Raw genomic sequence first — 18,306 nt, 5'->3', positions numbered from 1 at the left:
CGAAATTCAGTGTGTTGTGTGCACTCCAGGGTTATTCGTTTTTTTGCTCAAAACACCCCTATTTTTTAATGGCAGAGTCGAATAGTTTCACTCCCACTGGGAAATCTGCATTGTTACTTGAATGAGAGCTAACTAAACACATTTTCCAGACCGGCGAAAGTGTATGCAACAGCCAATTTTAACAGCCTGTCACGTGATGTTAGTCTGAATGTCAACATCAAAAGAGGCTAATCCATTTACGCAGGTATAACTGGGAATAGAATATGTGAGGGATTGTATCAACAGAGATGTGTATAATGAAAAGTAATATCTATCCTTCTTTTGCATCGCTGAACATTTCTGTTTTAGTATACTGGTTTGAAAATGTTGAATTTGCATGATTTGCAATGTGTTTTTTTACTGAAACTCCCCTATTGATCGAATCCCGGGTTTGAAAGAGAACGACACACCACGTGATTCGTTTGAATACAATGGTGAAGGCACGCAAGCATGACTTACGTTGTCAGCAGTAGTCGCTGAGCTTCACGCTACAACTTCACTTGTGATGTTGCTTGTTAGCCGTGGATTGAATTAATCTTGATTACCGGTTAAAATGTTGCTTATTTGGCGTTGGTGATCTTTATTTGGAACTGGGTAACGTCGCCAGCTGAAACCTCCTGGGATTTTGATGTTGATGGTTGCGCCTCCATGGCAATCGCTAATTTTACTGCGGGTGGATCTTCCAAGAGCCCTTCGGGGTTTATAAAACTCATTCAACATACATAAAGTTCTCTCAATCGTAGTAGTCCATGTGATGTACACCTAATATGCCAAACATGTTGCTGAACGATTTTGCCAATGAAAACAAGCCGGTTGGCGATCTAATCCACTAAAAAAAAACTAGCAATATGTTTTCGGCTGTTGCCATGGTAGGACATGAACGTGAAGCTAACGTCGGTTTATAACTAAAACCAGGCACCGTATACAAAGTTCGCAAAAAAACATTCAGTCCTTAGAAGTCATTTTTACCTTGCCCGTACCATCAAAGATGGAAGGGAAAGGTATATTAAGGGAAAATTTTTGTCCGGCGTTGTCGTTGTCGTCGTCGTCGTTGTCGTCGTCGTTAATAATTGTTATTGTGTGCATGATAACTTTACTAATTCTATTCCAAACTTCATCAAACTTGGTCACCTTGTTCATCAGTATAAAGTCTTCCCTGAGTTTGAACAACAGATGTCCTGTATGAAAATATCATGCAAAAATTGAGAAAAACTGATAAAATATTTTGACTGTTTCTACTTGACTGATCACTGGTGATACACATCAAAGGTCACTGATCTCAGTGGAAATATGCATTGTTGTATGTGTTCAATGAAGCAAATGATTTATCTTGTAATAATATCCTTGGTAATGTATCCCATACTGGGTTTCAAAACCAACTCATGGAGAGATTGCACAGTCTGATACACATTTTTAAACCTACCAATAAAATCTTTACAGAAAACAAGATGTCAGAAAATCAATATAAGCACTCCTATGAACTGGGTGCCAAACTTTGATCAAGATCTGAAGCTAATAGAAAATATGTTTAGTTCAAAGTTATCAAATCAAAAACAATACATAAAAAGCAAAACATTTCATACACATTTTAAAAAGAAAATTGTTCTAAAATATATGTATTCTGTATTTGATAAACAGTTCATTCGACAAATGAAAATTCGCAGGAATATGTTTTAGCTATTAGAACAGAATGATAGTTTTCATAATACTAGTTTAAAAACGCACTTCGAAGATTGCAGTGTTTGAAGATGTAGATTCTCAGGAGGCAACAGTACTGTTGACTTCTCCCTCCACTGGACACCAACTAACTATTTAAGTTGATTTGCAAACAAAGCAGAGCTTGCAACATGATAGCTATTCATAAAGGGTGTTTTTTTTACTTTTCATATAATACAGTAGTCACACAATGAGGCAGTTCGTATTTGTCTCAGTGAATCATTAATTTTTGACAGACACCTGTACAAAATATTTGGACAAAAGCCAGCTAAGATTTTCTGTTATCTTGCATGTTTTATGAATCTATTCATGTCTAAATGCAGGACTTTTTTTTGCGATGAGGCATTTATTTTTATACTAAAATATCTGAATTACTTTGAATAAAACTGGAAATTATGTTCCTTAAAATAATTAAACAAATAAGGCACCAATGTTTTTGTAAGATATTTACATCTTTTAAGGACATTCGGTAGACTGATTCCCCACTGTTGGTTCAACCCCAAAACTTGTTTGTATTCAAAATTAATTATGACAATGCATATTTATATTGAAACAAACTATGATAAAGGGAATTATATTATATAACAAAGGGCAAGGTCACCAGAGTTCAACTATGTTTTTCTCAAGTTGTCTCAATCAGTCCTGTTAGAGACCAGATGTTTTTCAGACACTTATGGAAACTTGACAACATACAATGTAAATCATGATGTACAAAGGTCATATAGCTGGCACAATATCCATTAATGTCTAATGGTTTTCCAGTATTTTAATTGCTATGATATGTAAAACAATTCTATGATGAAAATGTAGTGTGAATTTTACTTTCTGAAAACTACTACTACATCTTTAATCTGTGTTATATTTTCAATCTCTTTCAGTCTTATGTATTGAATTGGTGAAATCAGCGTGACATGTCCATTCCATTCGGAAACTGGGCATCTAAACAGAAACAACCCAACAACAGTAAGTATCAAAATATAACAAAAACAAATAAACTGAAAAACCAAAATTTTTCACTATTAACAAAAAATATTTTTTTTTTAGCTCTGCTGTCATTGTATATGACAGAGCAGAGGTGTTCGTATAGGTGATCGTCTGTCGTCGTCGTCAACAATTGCATTTATAACTTCTTCTTGTAAACTACAAGCTCAATTGCTTCAGTATATAGGTACATGTACCTTAGGTTGACCTTTGTCAGATTTGTTCATTTAATGACAATAACTTCAATTCTTTATTTTTGGCGAATATTTTTGTCATTTTTTGTAAAAAAATTATATTTTTAACTTCAAAACTATCAACCCGATTGTTTTGATAATAAAATTATACTATATTGTTTACTTTATTATTATACTAAAATATAAACCTAAACCAACTAAAAAATATTCTTTTAATTACAACATGGGAACAATTATTAATATACTATTGATTCACGTGCTGTAAAAAATACAAGAAATTGTCTCTGCTTATTGTATTCTCGTACACATTGAATAATTATCAGTCCTGATATATTACAGTGGATCAGCTTTCAAGGCACAATGTATTATTCTTGCTTTTACCGCAGACAGGATTTTAATACTTGTCCTATTTTTTTTATATTTTGTAGGTATGAACAGGAGTTGGGTCCATCCGGCCAACGCCCTTACCCAGGGTCATGTTATATATAACGTTAAGGTAGGTCAGCATTATTTGTACCTCATTAATCAAGGCAAGAGTCAAAATATTCAATATACTGCAAAACGTGTTAAGGTTATTCTCAAATTGACAAAGTTTAATAAAAAAAAAAAAGATTATATATCTACAAAATGATATAATTATTCTGTAAAAGAATTTCTATTGTTATGCAAATGCCTGCTTTGCTGGCCCAAATTTCTGTTAAAAACACTGTATTGTTTACAGATAACTCAATTATTTACGAGTGATACATGTTTGTCTATGTAAGTGATACCACACATCCTGGAGACCTCAAAGCAGTCAGTTTTGTTGTGGAAGTTTAGTCTGTAGCTAAAATTATTGAGACCATTATTTGGCTACAGTGAAAAAAATCAACATACACGTGTCAATAACCTCTTGTTTTTGTTAGTCCCCGTTCGGTTGAAGTCCGAAAACGGGGACTTATAATTCGGTCTCCGTCCGTCCGTGTGTTCGTGCGTCCGTCCCGAGTCATATCTCTGAATCCCTTGGACCGATTCCGTTCATTCTTTGCATGTGCCTCGTACTTTATGTGGGACATATGCACATGCAGTGGTTTAGCGATTCAATTCAAAATGGCCGACTGGCAGCCATCTTGTTTTTTGAAAATGTTGTATTTTGGACATGCTTTGTCAGTTTTCATTCAAACTTGGTACATAGATTATACATGTTAGGATACATGTTCATGACGATTTATTTCGCAATTTGATAAAAGATGGTCGACTGGCAGGCATCTTGTTTTTTTATGCGGTATCTTGGACGTGCTCTGTCAGTTTTCATTCAAATTTGGCACATACATGTATTTTATACATGTTAGGATGCATGTCCATTACAATTTGTTTCAAAATCTGGTCAAGGATGGCCGATTGACAGCCATCTGACTTTTTGGCCTTACTACTATATTTCCACAATTTATGTACCATTTTCATTCGTATTTGGCACATACATCATACATATCAGTGTGTTTCATAATCAGATCAAAGATGGCTGAATAACGGCTGTTTATATTTTGGCCATATTACTATGACACAAAACACGTGTTTTGATGTAAATAAACAATCTGTTGTATATGCCACTTGGAACTCAAGTTTCAAGGACACGCTCGTGACAACCCCTCCGCTTTAATATGACGAGCACCAAATGGACTGGCAACTTTTTCTAATTTTTCTGCTTTTTGACTCCCATGTGCGAAGCACAAAATGGGAGTCTTTGCAGTTAGTGTGTCTGTATGTATGTGTGTATGTGTGTGTGTATGTGTGTATGTGTGTATGTGTGTATGTGTGTATGTGTGTGTGTATGTGTGTCCGACTGTTCCACTGCTATCTCAAGAACCATACATCGGTTTTTGATGAAACTTGGTGCATAGATGCTCTGGGCCAATGCGCAGATTTGATTAGGTTTTGGTAAAAATCCATGCTCGTTAATTACCTAATTTGCATGATAATTAGCTAATTTTTAGCTGTTCTATGACTATTCCACTGATATCTAAAGAACCACTCATTGGATTTTGATGAAACTTGGTACATAGATGCTCTGAACATATGCGCAGATTTGATTAATTTTTGGTAAAAATCCGTGCATATTAATTACCTAATTTACATGATAATTAGCTATTTTTTAGTGGTTCCATGACTGTTCCACTGATATCTAAACAACCACTCATTGGATTTTGATGAAACTTGGTACATAGATGCTCTGAACTAATGCTAGGTTTTGATTAGTTTTTGGTAATAATCCGTGGATACTAATTACCTAATTTGCATAATGATTAGTAAATTTTCGGTTTTTCCACTGATATCTCAAGTACTAATCATCACATTTCAAATGAAACTTGGTACATAGATGTCATACGACACTGCACAGACCTGATAGTTTTTATGGTAATATCAGTACATATTAATTACCTAATTTGCATAATTAATTAATTTTCAGCATTTGATATAAGTAGTTAGCATTACATTTCAATGAAACTTGGTACTTACATACTCAAGGACTATGCAGAGATTGATTGTTTTCGATAAATATTTGTGCATATTAATCACCTAATTTGCATAATTAGTTAATTTTCAGCTTTTCCATGGGTATCTCAAGTACTAATCATCGCATTTCAATGAAACTTGGTACATAGATCCTTTAGGACTATGCAGAGACCTGATTAGTTTTAGGGTAAATAATTGTGCATATTAATTACCTAATTTGCATAATTAATTTTCAGCTTTTCTACTGATATCTAAAGTACTAATCATTTACATTTCAATGAATCTAGAATTATGCAGACCCAATTAGTTTCCGGTAAATATTTGTGCATATTAATCACCTAATTTGCATAATTAACCAACTTTCACACTGATATCTCAGGTACTATACATCACATATCAATGAATGTACATGGATGCTGTAGGACAATAGACAGACCTGAATAATTGTGGGTTACAATCTGTACATATTAATTACCTAATTTGCATAATTAACCAATTTTAAGCTTTCACACTGATATCTAAAGTACCGTAAAAACTCCAAAATTTCGACCGGTTTTAAATAATTGGCGTTAGAAATGTGACATGTTTTTAGAGTCGTGGCCGAGTTGTAACTCAAAATCTAAACAAAGTCATCAATCAGTGAGTATTATGACAAGCAAAACAAAACATCAAGACGCGCAGAAGAGGTCAGCACAAAACTAATAGGTCAAAAGACAAAGCTGTCTCGCACTACCTAGGAAAACTTGCGAATGTTCGAAGTACAGGTACCCATTGGACAAAAGATACATGGAAGTTTAGCAAACTATCTCCCCGACCCAGTGCAATGTATCCGGTTAGAATCAAAGCTCACGTGTCCCTTATTTGAGGGACCAAATTCTGCCGTAAATTCGCCCTTGGATTAAAAAATAAAATGGGATTTAAGAAAATAAAATGGGACTTTTAAGGTGTATTTTGGCGTCATTTTTCGGACATTTCAATCAATCCTGCCGGCTAAAATAGAGTCTAAGTTTTACCGTAGTCATTGACGTCTGTCTATTCAAGAGTACACGTGTATGATTTTTATCGTGACTAGCGTGAGCGGGTAAGCTTCCTTTCGAGAATGAGCTGTTATCACTGTGAACAATGTTAAATTATTCTTCAGATGACCAGTTTATTTTTTAAAAACAACTAATTTTTTTATTTAAAAAAAAATCATGCCGATTTTGGCATCAAAATCCAAGCCAAAATATCGTACTACAACATCAATCTCTTCGAATTGCGTTCAATAACATTAACATATTTAAATAAGCTATGGTAATTTGAACACGTTGGCATCATCCAGCTTTTTGATTGGTTAATTAGCGATTTGACCTATTTGACCTAAGAGAACATGGCGGATATCCTACAGCATCAAACGTTTATACGAGACCGGAATCATTCGCTTACGATGAAACTTAGTTGACTTTTATTTGTATTTCATAACCATTCAACAAATTTATTTTGTGTACATTATTATAATCACTACTGAGTACAGTAATAATCAACAATTCAGAAACGCAGCATGCCGAGATTTTTGTGTTCATTTTTATTTGAAACTTCGTTTATTTAGAATATATTTTCGTTACCAATAAAATAAAAATCTCTCAGTCAATCAGAAACCCGGATTCATGCCTTCGAGGAAGGTCCCGTTTGAATGCTCACATCGGTTTTTTTTTTCGTTTGGGGGAAAACTAAAACTGGTCGCAATTTTCGAATAAGAATGAGTCGGCAATTTTTAGTGGAGTCGAAAATTTGGAGGTAAATAAAACACCGAAACCCGGCAAATAAATAGCCAATCAAATTTTTAGAGGGGTCGAAATTTTGGAGTTTTCACGGTACTAATTATTCCATTTCAATGAAACTTAGTACAAAGATGCTCTAGGACAATGTACAAACCTAATTAGTTTGGGGTAAAAATCTGTTCATATTAATTCCCTAATAAGCATAATAATTCATAATTTTTTGGTTCTAATCACATTTCAATTAAACTTGGAGACATAGATTTTCTGTTACATTGCGCAGACCTCATTAGTTTTACACTCAAATCTGGTCATATTAATTTTCTGATTTGCATAATTAGTTTTCAGCTAAGTAATTTCGAATTATATTTAATGTGTCTCCAATACTCTCAGCACATGGGAGTTCTTTCTAAGCTTTCTTTGATTTTTATTGTTCTTTGATAATTTTACCAAAATATATCCAAAATCATCTACATTTTCATGAAGTTGAATTGCTTTGGACTGGCAGTTGCAAATTCCTGTACAGTGTACAGTGTTCTTCCCTAGTTAATGCTCAAACATGGTGATTCATGGTTTACACTCTATTTGTAGCAAATAAATTGATCACAGTGCTAATTTGAGGGACTGTATTTGCTCTCCTAGAAGAACATCTCCAATAGAGGTGCATATAAACCAACGATTTCATGTATTGTATATTACACAACATTTCAAGTGTAATTGAAAATTTAGATAGCTTTTGGCTGCCTACAAGCTAACTTAGTTTTCTTTCAATACTGCCATATATCTTAATTGTTAGAGTTATCCTTATTGCACACACATTTTTCTGCACTTTCTTCTTATGTTCTTCAATATTTCTGGAAAGGAACCCTGATTTTGAAGCCAACTGTGAAAATTTGAGTAAATTTTCAGTTTTACTCAAAAAATTTGCCTATTTTTGTCCCAATCTTTTGTAGCAAAGTACAGACTATAAACGGGACTATTTGAATTTGTGATGAAAAGAGGGAACTGGTGGTGAAAAGGTTAATTTATGCTTGGACTGTATCATGACTTATGACTTATTTGGACCAGACTCTTCACATGCATGTCAGATAACTCACAGGAGGAAACGAATTGCAAACCAGCACATCAAACAATATTAAATCTGATCTAGACTCTGATCATTAGCGAGAAATTTGAATTGTTGAATTTTGAATCTAATATTGGTCTTGTTGCATTGAAATGATTGAACATTTCTCATTTCATGTTTGAACATTTCTCATTTTATGTTTGAACATTTCTCATTTTATGTTTGAACATTTCTCATTTTATATGTTGCTTATAAATTGAAAATACGAGAAAAGCAAAAACAAAACAATTTTCTGTTTTTTGCAATGCTCAAAAAGGTGATGTGGTGCTACACTTTTCTTATTTAACCCCTGCACTATAAAAACAATATTCGTTCTCTTGGTAATGAAAATGCAAATAACAGATGTATGCATATAGTCAAAAAGTAAGTTTATAATAATCTAACATACAAGCTTGTTTGACTGGCATGTCTTCTTTCTTTCTTTCTTTTTTCTTTCTTCTTCCTGTGGCCACATGTAATCCCTGGTCAATCAGAGTTTTATGATTGCCAGAGGATCTGATTCCCAGGGTAAGGGGCCGCATGGCCATGGCATGAGGGCCCCTGTTCCCTTGTTTAAAAAAATCCCTGTGCTTATTGTTTCAAAAATTTGAATTGCATGTATATTACGATGATTTTCAAGATCACTGCATGTGTATGATTTTCTGTTGGGTCAATGACATGCCAGTGAATTAGCATAAATTGTTGCTCTCAGCTTAGAGGACATACTGATTAACTCATTACTGTGGTATTTACAACACAAATAGAATTGTGATACTATTAAATTATTCTAGCAATGACATTATGTTAAAGGTCAAAAAAATAGGTCATACCAGATTAATGATCCATTAATTCTCACCACATGTGGTGTCTGTGAACAGTATGGTATTAAAATAAGAACACCCTGTATTGAATGAGTTTTTTATGACTGTCCAGTATAATTAAATGCGAAAATTCAATTAATTGGTATTTACCGGTACCTATAGTTTATTTTTGAGAGAAAATTGCTGATGTAACTACAAGTTTTATGCAAATGAAAAACAAACAGGGACTATTCTTTGCAAATGTGAATGTTACTTATTCTTTTTGGTTTTTATTTCATTATTATTACTGATGATTGAAATACTGTAAAACACTAGCTACATACCATTTTAGCGAATTTAACTCAATGCACTGAATCTTAATTTAGCTAAAGTGCCAATAATGTCATTGTGAGAATATACTTTATTCTAATTAGCGACATCTTAATTTAGCAAAATTGCAGATTACCTAAATTAGCTAAAATAACATGCTAGCTAAAGAGACACGTTTTACAGTAAATCCCCAGCATTGCACCAATGCATGATGGGAAATATAATTTGAATGGCCCATCCATGGTTTGCTACACTGTATGCAAATGTTTCTGGATGAGTTAATCCTTCATGTGCCTTTGTTAGGACGTATTGTCACAGTTTGAAATTTTGAAATAACACTTTGATTTTAATAAACCTATGATTGACAGTCATTTTAAAGATTATCACAGCTGTTTGTATCTACCCTATAACCTATCTACTGTAAAATATTCAAGCTGGAATTAATTTTTGCTGAAAAGATAATTTAGGTGTTTTGTATGGACTTCATTTAGTGAAATATAGGAAAAAAATCATCCTTTCAACGAAAACAGAAAATAAATTCCAAGCGAAAATAAACTATTTAGTACTTCTTGGCCAATGTGAATGCTCCCTTGCCAGTACTTTAAGCAGAGATTTTATCGGAAGGTTTCTGTGCCGTTTTAACTGTGTATCTATCGCCATTGAAATATTTTTGGAGTAATTTTAGTGTATTTGGTGTCCAGACACATTGTCTTTGCTGGTGTTGCTGGGAAGTTTTCATGGAGAAAAATATATTTGAGAAAGATTTCATGTTGTACGGCAGTACGGAAATGCGCGGCTCAAGAAATATATTTTTGACTTGAAAGTTCAATCGGCCGAGAGTATCAGGGCGCTGCTGCTCAACTTATTTTCTCATTTCAAGTAAAATCACTTTGTTGCTATAAATTGTACTAGGACTTATATACCATAAATGTCCTCTGACTTTTACATGTCTTTATTCTCATAAACTGTCCTGGGACTTTTTAGCTCCGCTGTCGACTTTGTCGAGCGGAGCTTATCATATGAGTGATTGTCCGTCGTCGTCCGGTGTCGTCCGTCGTCGTCGTCCGTGTCAATGTTTTACTTTTTAGACTTCTTCTTGAAAACTACAAGCCTGAATGCTTTGATACTTGGTGTATATGTACCTTGGGTAGACCTCTCTTAGGTTTGTTCATTTCATGTTGATATCTTCAATTCTCTAATTTTGGTGAATATTTTTGTCATTTTTGGTAAAAAGTGATATTTTCGACTTCTTGTTAAAAACCGCAAGTGCAATTGCTTTGATATTACATATATAGAAACTACATATGGACCTCTCTCAGATTTGTTGATTTTGTAATGATATCTTTAATTCTCTAATTTTGGTGAATATTTTTGTCATTTTTGGTTAAAAGTGATATTTTCGACTTCTTGTTAAAAACCGCAAGTCCAATTGCTTTGATATTACATATATAGGTACTACATGTGGACCTCTCTCAGATTTGTTTATTTTGTATTGATATCTTTAATTCTCTAATTTTGGTGAATATTTTTGTCATTTTTGGTAAAAAGTGATATTTTCAACTTCTTGTTAAAAACCGCAAGTCAAATCGCTTTGATACTACATATATAGGTACTACATGTGGACCTCTCTCAGATTTGTTCATTTCGTGATGATATCTTCAATTCTCTAATTTTGGTGAATATTTTTGTCATTTTTGGTAAAAAGTGATATTTTCGACTTCTTGTTAAAAACCGCAAGTGCAATTGCTTTGATATTACATATAAAGGTACTACAAGTGGACCTCTCTCAGATTTGTTCATTTTGTAATGATATCTTTAATTCTCTAATTTTGGTGAATATTTTTGTCATTTTTGGTAAAAAGTGATATTTTCGACTTCTTGTTGAAAACTGTAAGTCCGATTGCTTTGATATTACATATATAGGTACTACACGTGGACCTCTCAGATTTGTTCATTTTGTGATGATATCTTCAATTCTCTAATTAATTTATTTTGGTGAATATTTTTGTAATTTTCGGTAAAAAGTGATATTTTCGACTTCTTGTTAAAAACCGTAAGTCTGATTGCTTTGATACTATTCATATTGTTCATTTTCTAATGATGTCTTCAGTTCTTTAATTGAAATGTGCATTGCTAACAGCGGAGCTATCTCAGCCGATAGGCTGCTTGTATATAGATCCTGTGACAACAAAGTTGTAACATTGATGAAGTTTTACTGTGCTTAAGAAGCAACCAAAAATGCTGGGTTTGAATTGAAGCTTATACGATGGTTGATCTAACAGACACGTCCATTAAGGCAGGAACACGATGTTGTTCATTGGCTATTGGGCTATATATAATATAATTTTTTGAGTTAGATAATGAATATTCATAAGTTGATAATTATGCAGATAGAGAATCTATCTGCCATTATTACAGTATGTGAAACCACAAATTTTGAAAGTCTTTTATAGCATATTCCATTTGAAAATCAGGGCATTGTCTTTTCCATTAAAAATTCATGAAGATTTGCCAACTTTTGTCTCCCTTCCTCAAAGTAGTTTTATATTATCTGTGCATATTAATTAGGTAATTTGCATATCACTCTTTCACCACCATTATCAAGTATTTTTTCTCTATTGGTTTTTGTTCAAAATAAGTTTTAATAATAAAATAATATTTTAATATATAGTTTTATTAAGACCACCATTTCAATGTACAAGTCAATAAAAGAGAAAACTCATTTGGGTAATATAAGGTCAAAGTTTATGAGAATACCCAAAATAAATTCTCGCTTAGCATATTTTAATTATCCAATAATATATTTGATCTATTAGTTGTGCATGCACTTACATAGAAGACAGGTCTGTTATCAAAATGAATCTAATTTTTTAGTGGTTTAGTGTATTAAATACTATTTTTTGTATCTTCTTCTAGAGATTTGCAAATGTGGTATGAACACAGTAAGAATGTGGATTGTTCTGTGAATGTCATGAATGTGTATATTGACCTTTATAAACATGAATGTGAACTCTGTAATATTTGGTCTAAGTATATCATACATTTTTTTTTGTAATGTGAAATATTGTAGCTGGAATTTTTGTTGTGATTCATTAGTTGAGTTATGTTGCATGCAATTAGGATTTGTCATACTCCTGATAGGCGTACCGGTAATATATTTTTGCTGTAGATTTATTTGCATTGATTGATTTCATCAGCAAAAATAAAAAATGTCACTGCTTTTCCTTCAGGAAAATTATGCGATGACAACAAGCTTTAAGTATTTTTTTTGTATTGAGAGCTTGTCCTACTCTTTAATTAAGGTAGCGAGACTATTATTTGTGTTGAAAATTACGATTTTCACATTTATTTATTAATTGATGAAATGCACTATAAACTTTCATGTGATAAAGTCAACATAACATAGAATGTCATGTAAGTTGGTTAAAATGTAGATTTTCTGAAGGGAAGCAAGGCAGCCTCAGTAGTGTTTTCCAAAATCAACAACACAGGTTTAATCTGTGTGCCTATAAGTTTCAAAGATAAACTCAAGACAAAGCAATGTCAGGATGTGTTATCAGTAGCTATCTGACACACAATTAGTGTTTCCAAACATTTGAGTGGTTTGTCTCCGCCCCTATTTGTTTCACAGATTAGTCATTTGCATATGAATGTGTCAGACACAAGGTCACACAGCCACTGAAAAAAATCATTGATTTTGGTGTTTTCATATGCCGAATTTATCCAATTATAGCTATCCCATTCCTTTATTTCTTTGGTTTCCAATAGCCTTACACATTTGGATGTCCCTACACATGTTAAAACAAACCTTGATGGGAAAACAAATTGATTGTGCCGATAAACAAGCTTGAAAATCTTTGCTGTTACTTCATGGACGTTTTCTCGGAGTTTATGTTTTTCAAAATACAAGGTCTTCAACAAAAAATAACGTATACTTATTATCGTCGGATTAACACCAAATTTTCACAGCTTTAAGGTGACAGTGAGAGGAACTTGAATGTGTCCAGACAAACTATTTCATCGATTATTTACCAACGAGTTGTGGTTTGAGTTGGAGGCAATGCGATTAAAACAGTAATTGAAATTCAGCACACTATTTTTTAAAACGCGTTGCTTGAATAAAACTGACCAGACACATTCAATTTACCAGACTATTGAACAACTAGGAAAAGTGACAAAAATACTTCTTATCGCCAGCATAAATGCGTAATTATTTTTTTTACAGGAAAAGTAATTTTTCACCTTTGGTTGAGTAACGCGTCGTAGAATGCAGATACGGGCATGCAAAATACACTTGTGAAAAGCTTGAAGTCTGGCGATTCTAAAAATATATACTTTCCCGGGTCTATTTGTAGTCATTTAGTCACAATTAGAAGATGAAAACAAGTATGCAAATAATAGTCCCACTACCTTAAAAGTAGTTTGTTTCTGTCTTTTTTAGCTCCGCTGTCGACTTTGTCAAGCGGAGCTTATCATATGAGTGATTGTCCCCCGTCGTCCGTGTGAATGTTTTACTTTTTCAACTTCTTGAAAACTACAAGTCTGAATGCTTTGATACTTGGTGTATACATGTATGTACCTTGGGTAGACCTCTCTCCGATTGCAAGTCCGATTGCTTTGATATTACATATATAGGTACTACATGTGGACCACTCTCAAATTTGTTCATTTCATGATGATATCGTTAATTCTTATTTTGGTGAATATTTTTGTAATTTTGTTCATTTCATGATGATGTCTTCAACTTTCTAATTTTAATGAATATTTTTTGTCATTTTTAGTGAAAAGTGATATTTTCGAATTCTTGTTGAAAACAGCAAGTCTGCTTGCTTTGATACTATACATATTGTTCATTTTCTAATAATATCTTCAGTTCTTTAATTGTAATGTGCATTGCTAACAGCAGAGCTATCTCGGGCGACAGGCTGCTTGTTTAATATTCTTGCATAATAATGTTTTATCTGAATAAATAGGAGTGTGGTGGAGCTGAATGTTTTTTAGGTCACAAATATATTGATTTGTTTGTTCATATTTCACACCAGCGGCCATTTTGAATCCAGGGATAATCAAAATATGAACATTGTAGACTCAAAATTGTTAATTTACAAATATTGGGATCTCTAAGCAATTCTAAATCTAAATTCACTCAGTTGTGAAGGGTATTGTTGCGAAATTCCCTTGAAGTCTTATAACACTGAGAAGGTAAATTTCTTTGTTTTAATTCTGTCTAGTTATTGGGTCATACTGAAGTGGATCATCCTAAAGGAGCCGATGTGGTCAAAGAAGCGATCAGAAAACTGAAGGTATGTGACAATCGCAAGACTTAACAAGATGACTACATCATAGCTTTTATCCCAATGTGACATCAGGGAGGATGTTGGTTAAAGTTTTATGTCATCATTTTCTTGAAAATTTCATATATGATGTAGAATCTTTTTTTATTGTCCGGAGAAGCTCGAGAGTTACTTCTCAAATTTATTTTCAGTTAGAATTTGTTATTTGTCTGTGATTGTTTTGAGTATATAACTTTATTACATTCATTCTCACTTGAGATTAAATAATAAATAAGTAATTATTTTTGATTGCCTTTGGTTTGAAGAACATAATGCCAGCTGAAACTCTCTACGAAAGCCGAAAAATTTATATTCATGATATCGCTTCTATCAATCAGATCTGACGATAATGAACATTGTGTGATAATTTTTTCATCACACAACCACTACTGTAAAATCTGTATTAGAAGCTGCGACTTTTATTAAAATGGTACAATGCAACAGAGGGGATACAGCTTTCTATTAGAGCATCTACACATATGAGAAACGATGAATTTTGGGTTCTCAATTGTTTAAAAAGAATAGGTGCGACTTCTATTAGGGATGTAGCTTCTAATACAGATTATCAAAAAGACACTGTTTACAAATCACATACTGATAACACAGCATACGAATGTCACGTAGTTACAGTTTTAGTTTTCAATGATCGGCAAAATATTATGCTTTTAAATTTTTATGCAGACTCAAGATTTTTGATATGATATTTCACACTTAACCTAACAACTGTGTATGATATTTGCCATTGTCATGTAGTAAATACAATTTATCATTAATCTAGTTACTAGGCATATTGCTACTTTGTATGTATAAGCTGATTGAATGCACACTCTTCAATCATGTAAGCTTGTCAGTTTGTTTGCAATAACCGCTGATTACAGCGGTTGTTTCATTATAAATTCTTTTTTCTCGTCAGTTTTCACGTCATATCAAGAAAGCTGAAGGATCCAAACCACGTAAAACTGAACTGACAATATCCCGCGAAGGGCTCACGCTACAAGACCCAAAATCAAAGGTAAGAACATATTTTTATTACAGCTTGGCAACCATGAAAGGAAAACTCAGAAGTCAAAATGACAGCATCCACTCTTCTCGAAAACTACTAGCTCAAGTGCTTTGATACTTGGTATATTGATACTTTTAGTGGACCTCTGTCAGATTTGTTCATTTCGTGTCGATGTCTTTAATTCTCTATTTTTGCTGAATAATGTTGTCATTTTTCAGATAATTATTTTCATTTATGGTAAAAAAAATTTTTTTTGTTTTCTTCTCGAAAACTACCAGCTCAATTGCTTTGATACTTGGTATGTAGGTACCTTATGTGCACCTGCGTCACATTTGTTCCTTCCATGACAGTATCTTCAATTCTCTATTTTTGCCGAATATTGTTGTCATTTTTTGTAAAAAATGTTATTTTCAACTTCTTGAAAACTACCAGCTCAATAGATTTGATACTTGGTATGTAGGTACCTTGGGTGGACCTGTGTTAAGTTATTTTTTTCATGCTGATATCACCAAATTTTGTAATTTTTGGTGAAAAAGTTTTTCTTGAAAAACTAGCAACTTAATTGCTTTGATACTTGGTATGTAGGTGCATAATGTTGCTTCAATGTCTGGCAGCAAAGATGATAGCATTCTTAGAAGTATTTGGCAAGGTTTAAATAGTTTAACTATGTTTTAATTTCAGGAGAAGCTCCACAGCTATCCATTACATCGTATATCATACTGTGCAGACGACAAGACTGATAAGAAAATATGTGCTTTTATTGCAAAAGAAAGTAATAATCAGCATATATGTTACGTGTTCGACAGTGATAAATGCGTAAGTAATCGTGTAGGCACAGAGTAGATAAATTAATGTACAGTGGAATCTGTCTCAACTGAACACTGATCAGAAGTGACTGTGATGAATGTGTTTCGTTTTTAAGGTCAATTCATCGTACATGTTAAATTTGTGCATAAATTATCCAAGCCAGACAAAATTTAACATCATTCCAGTTTTGACAAAATTGTCATAGAAATGAATATTGTAAATGCTGACAAGTCAACAATGTTTGTGGAATCTTTACAAAAAACAAATGTTCACTTAATTTTTTGAAAATTCTAATCAAAATTTGTAGCTCAAAAAAAAGTTCTCACTTAAATTTGAGTAACTTTTCACTGAATTAAATACAAATTTTGGACCAAACAGACAAACTTTGACACTGCTTCTAGTTTTTGATCAAAAATTTTGAAATTTTCGCAACATTTCACAAAAATGAAAAGTGCAGACATTGAACAGAACTATTTTGTGGCTATGCCTAAGGTTGAAAGGGTTGACAAAATGATGTATGAACATTTTTACCACAAAAAATGTGGCACGAGAGAAGGGGAATTATTTTTTTCTATAAATTTATCTGTGTTTGTCTAACAGGCAGAAGAGATCACTTATACAGTGGGACAGGCATTTGACCTTGCCTATAGACAGTTCTTAGATACATCAGGCAGAGATATGGAAATGAAGAAACAATTTATAATGCTGCAAAAGAAGGTAAAAACCTAGGCTGACACTAGAGGGTGCTGTTCAAGTCAGTTTTCTATCTGAATGTGGTTCCTACAATGATAGCCATATTATATATTATTGATCTCTTCTAAATAATAATATTAATTGATTGTGTCTGTATTAACAGTACTGTAGTGTAGAAAGCTTTATAGAATTGATGGAGTAATGATAGTCAGGTATGAGGGACCCCCCTCCCCCCTTTCTAATCTCACAACAAACTTCCTTATTTTCTCGACAGGTGAAAGGTTACTGCAACTCAAATGTCTATGTATGGCATAGTATATCTATAGAACTGTAATAAAAAAATAAAATAACATTATAGTGAGTAAAATTGGTTAATTGATTAATCCTCTAAGTACCAACTGTTGTGACCTTTCAGAAATTAAAACCATATTTATTTGATAATTTTCAATCATATATTTTCCAAAATTTTGACAAAGCCTCGTAACCCATGTCCATTTGATCCAAAATTTTTTAGAAAATTTATTTAAAATTAATTAAATATTGGCAAAATGTTGTAGTAGGTTTAAGATTTGCACATGACACAACTCGGCTTAACTTCATGTGTAATCTTCAAATCTGGATAAATCTGAGGCCAGACTACAAATCCTGGTTCATCTGGATGGATGGGTTCATTCAGAGTGAACTGATTCACCAGACTCTTTCCTTACATCACTATGTTGCTTTACTTTCCTGTGTAGTTGCAAGAAGTTGAGGCAGAGAATGTTACACTTCGTAAAAGAGTTGCGGAAATGGAATTGCTGACAGGAGAAAAGTCAAACTTACCAATTCCTGAGAAACATGCTGCCAAGGTGCAACCTACAGTCGCTTTACAAGTAAGTTACCATGGCCTTACTGCCTTGATGAGTACTGACAATCAATTAGCTTTAGAGTATGTGTGATTCCATAGTTCTGCAAGACTTTTCTCACAATTATCCAGGGCTCATAGCGTTAGGAAAATTCTTTGAAAGTCTTTGCATTTTTTGAGGTGTGGAAAGTCTCTGAGTGTTCTTTAAATT

The 18,306-nt window shown here is 33.2% G+C and overlaps 1 protein-coding gene across 3 annotated transcripts in view; it reads left to right on the top strand.

The window, feature by feature from the left end:
* The window catches only part of LOC102802052 (PTB domain-containing engulfment adapter protein 1-like), a 43,174-nt gene that overhangs the window by 11,210 nt on the left and 13,658 nt on the right, over positions 1–18,306 (top strand). For all 3 annotated transcript variants that reach the window (XM_085495277.1, XM_085495276.1, XM_085495275.1), the window contains exons 2-8: positions 2,634–2,718; positions 3,359–3,426; positions 14,647–14,718; positions 15,662–15,760; positions 16,433–16,567; positions 17,159–17,275; positions 17,989–18,123. In XM_085495277.1, the coding sequence (XP_085351403.1) occupies positions 2,667–2,718; positions 3,359–3,426; positions 14,647–14,718; positions 15,662–15,760; positions 16,433–16,567; positions 17,159–17,275; positions 17,989–18,123 (678 nt within the window). In that variant the 5' untranslated portion in view covers positions 2,634–2,666. The remainder of the gene's footprint in view (positions 1–2,633; positions 2,719–3,358; positions 3,427–14,646; positions 14,719–15,661; positions 15,761–16,432; positions 16,568–17,158; positions 17,276–17,988; positions 18,124–18,306) is intronic.

Source organism: Saccoglossus kowalevskii, chromosome 21 (genome assembly GCF_978046115.1).
Source record: "Saccoglossus kowalevskii chromosome 21, keSacKowa6.1, whole genome shotgun sequence".
Taxonomy (NCBI): domain Eukaryota; kingdom Metazoa; phylum Hemichordata; class Enteropneusta; family Harrimaniidae; genus Saccoglossus; species Saccoglossus kowalevskii.
The sequence above is the reverse complement of the archived record's forward strand: the minus strand, read 5'-3'. Positions and strand labels throughout refer to the sequence as shown.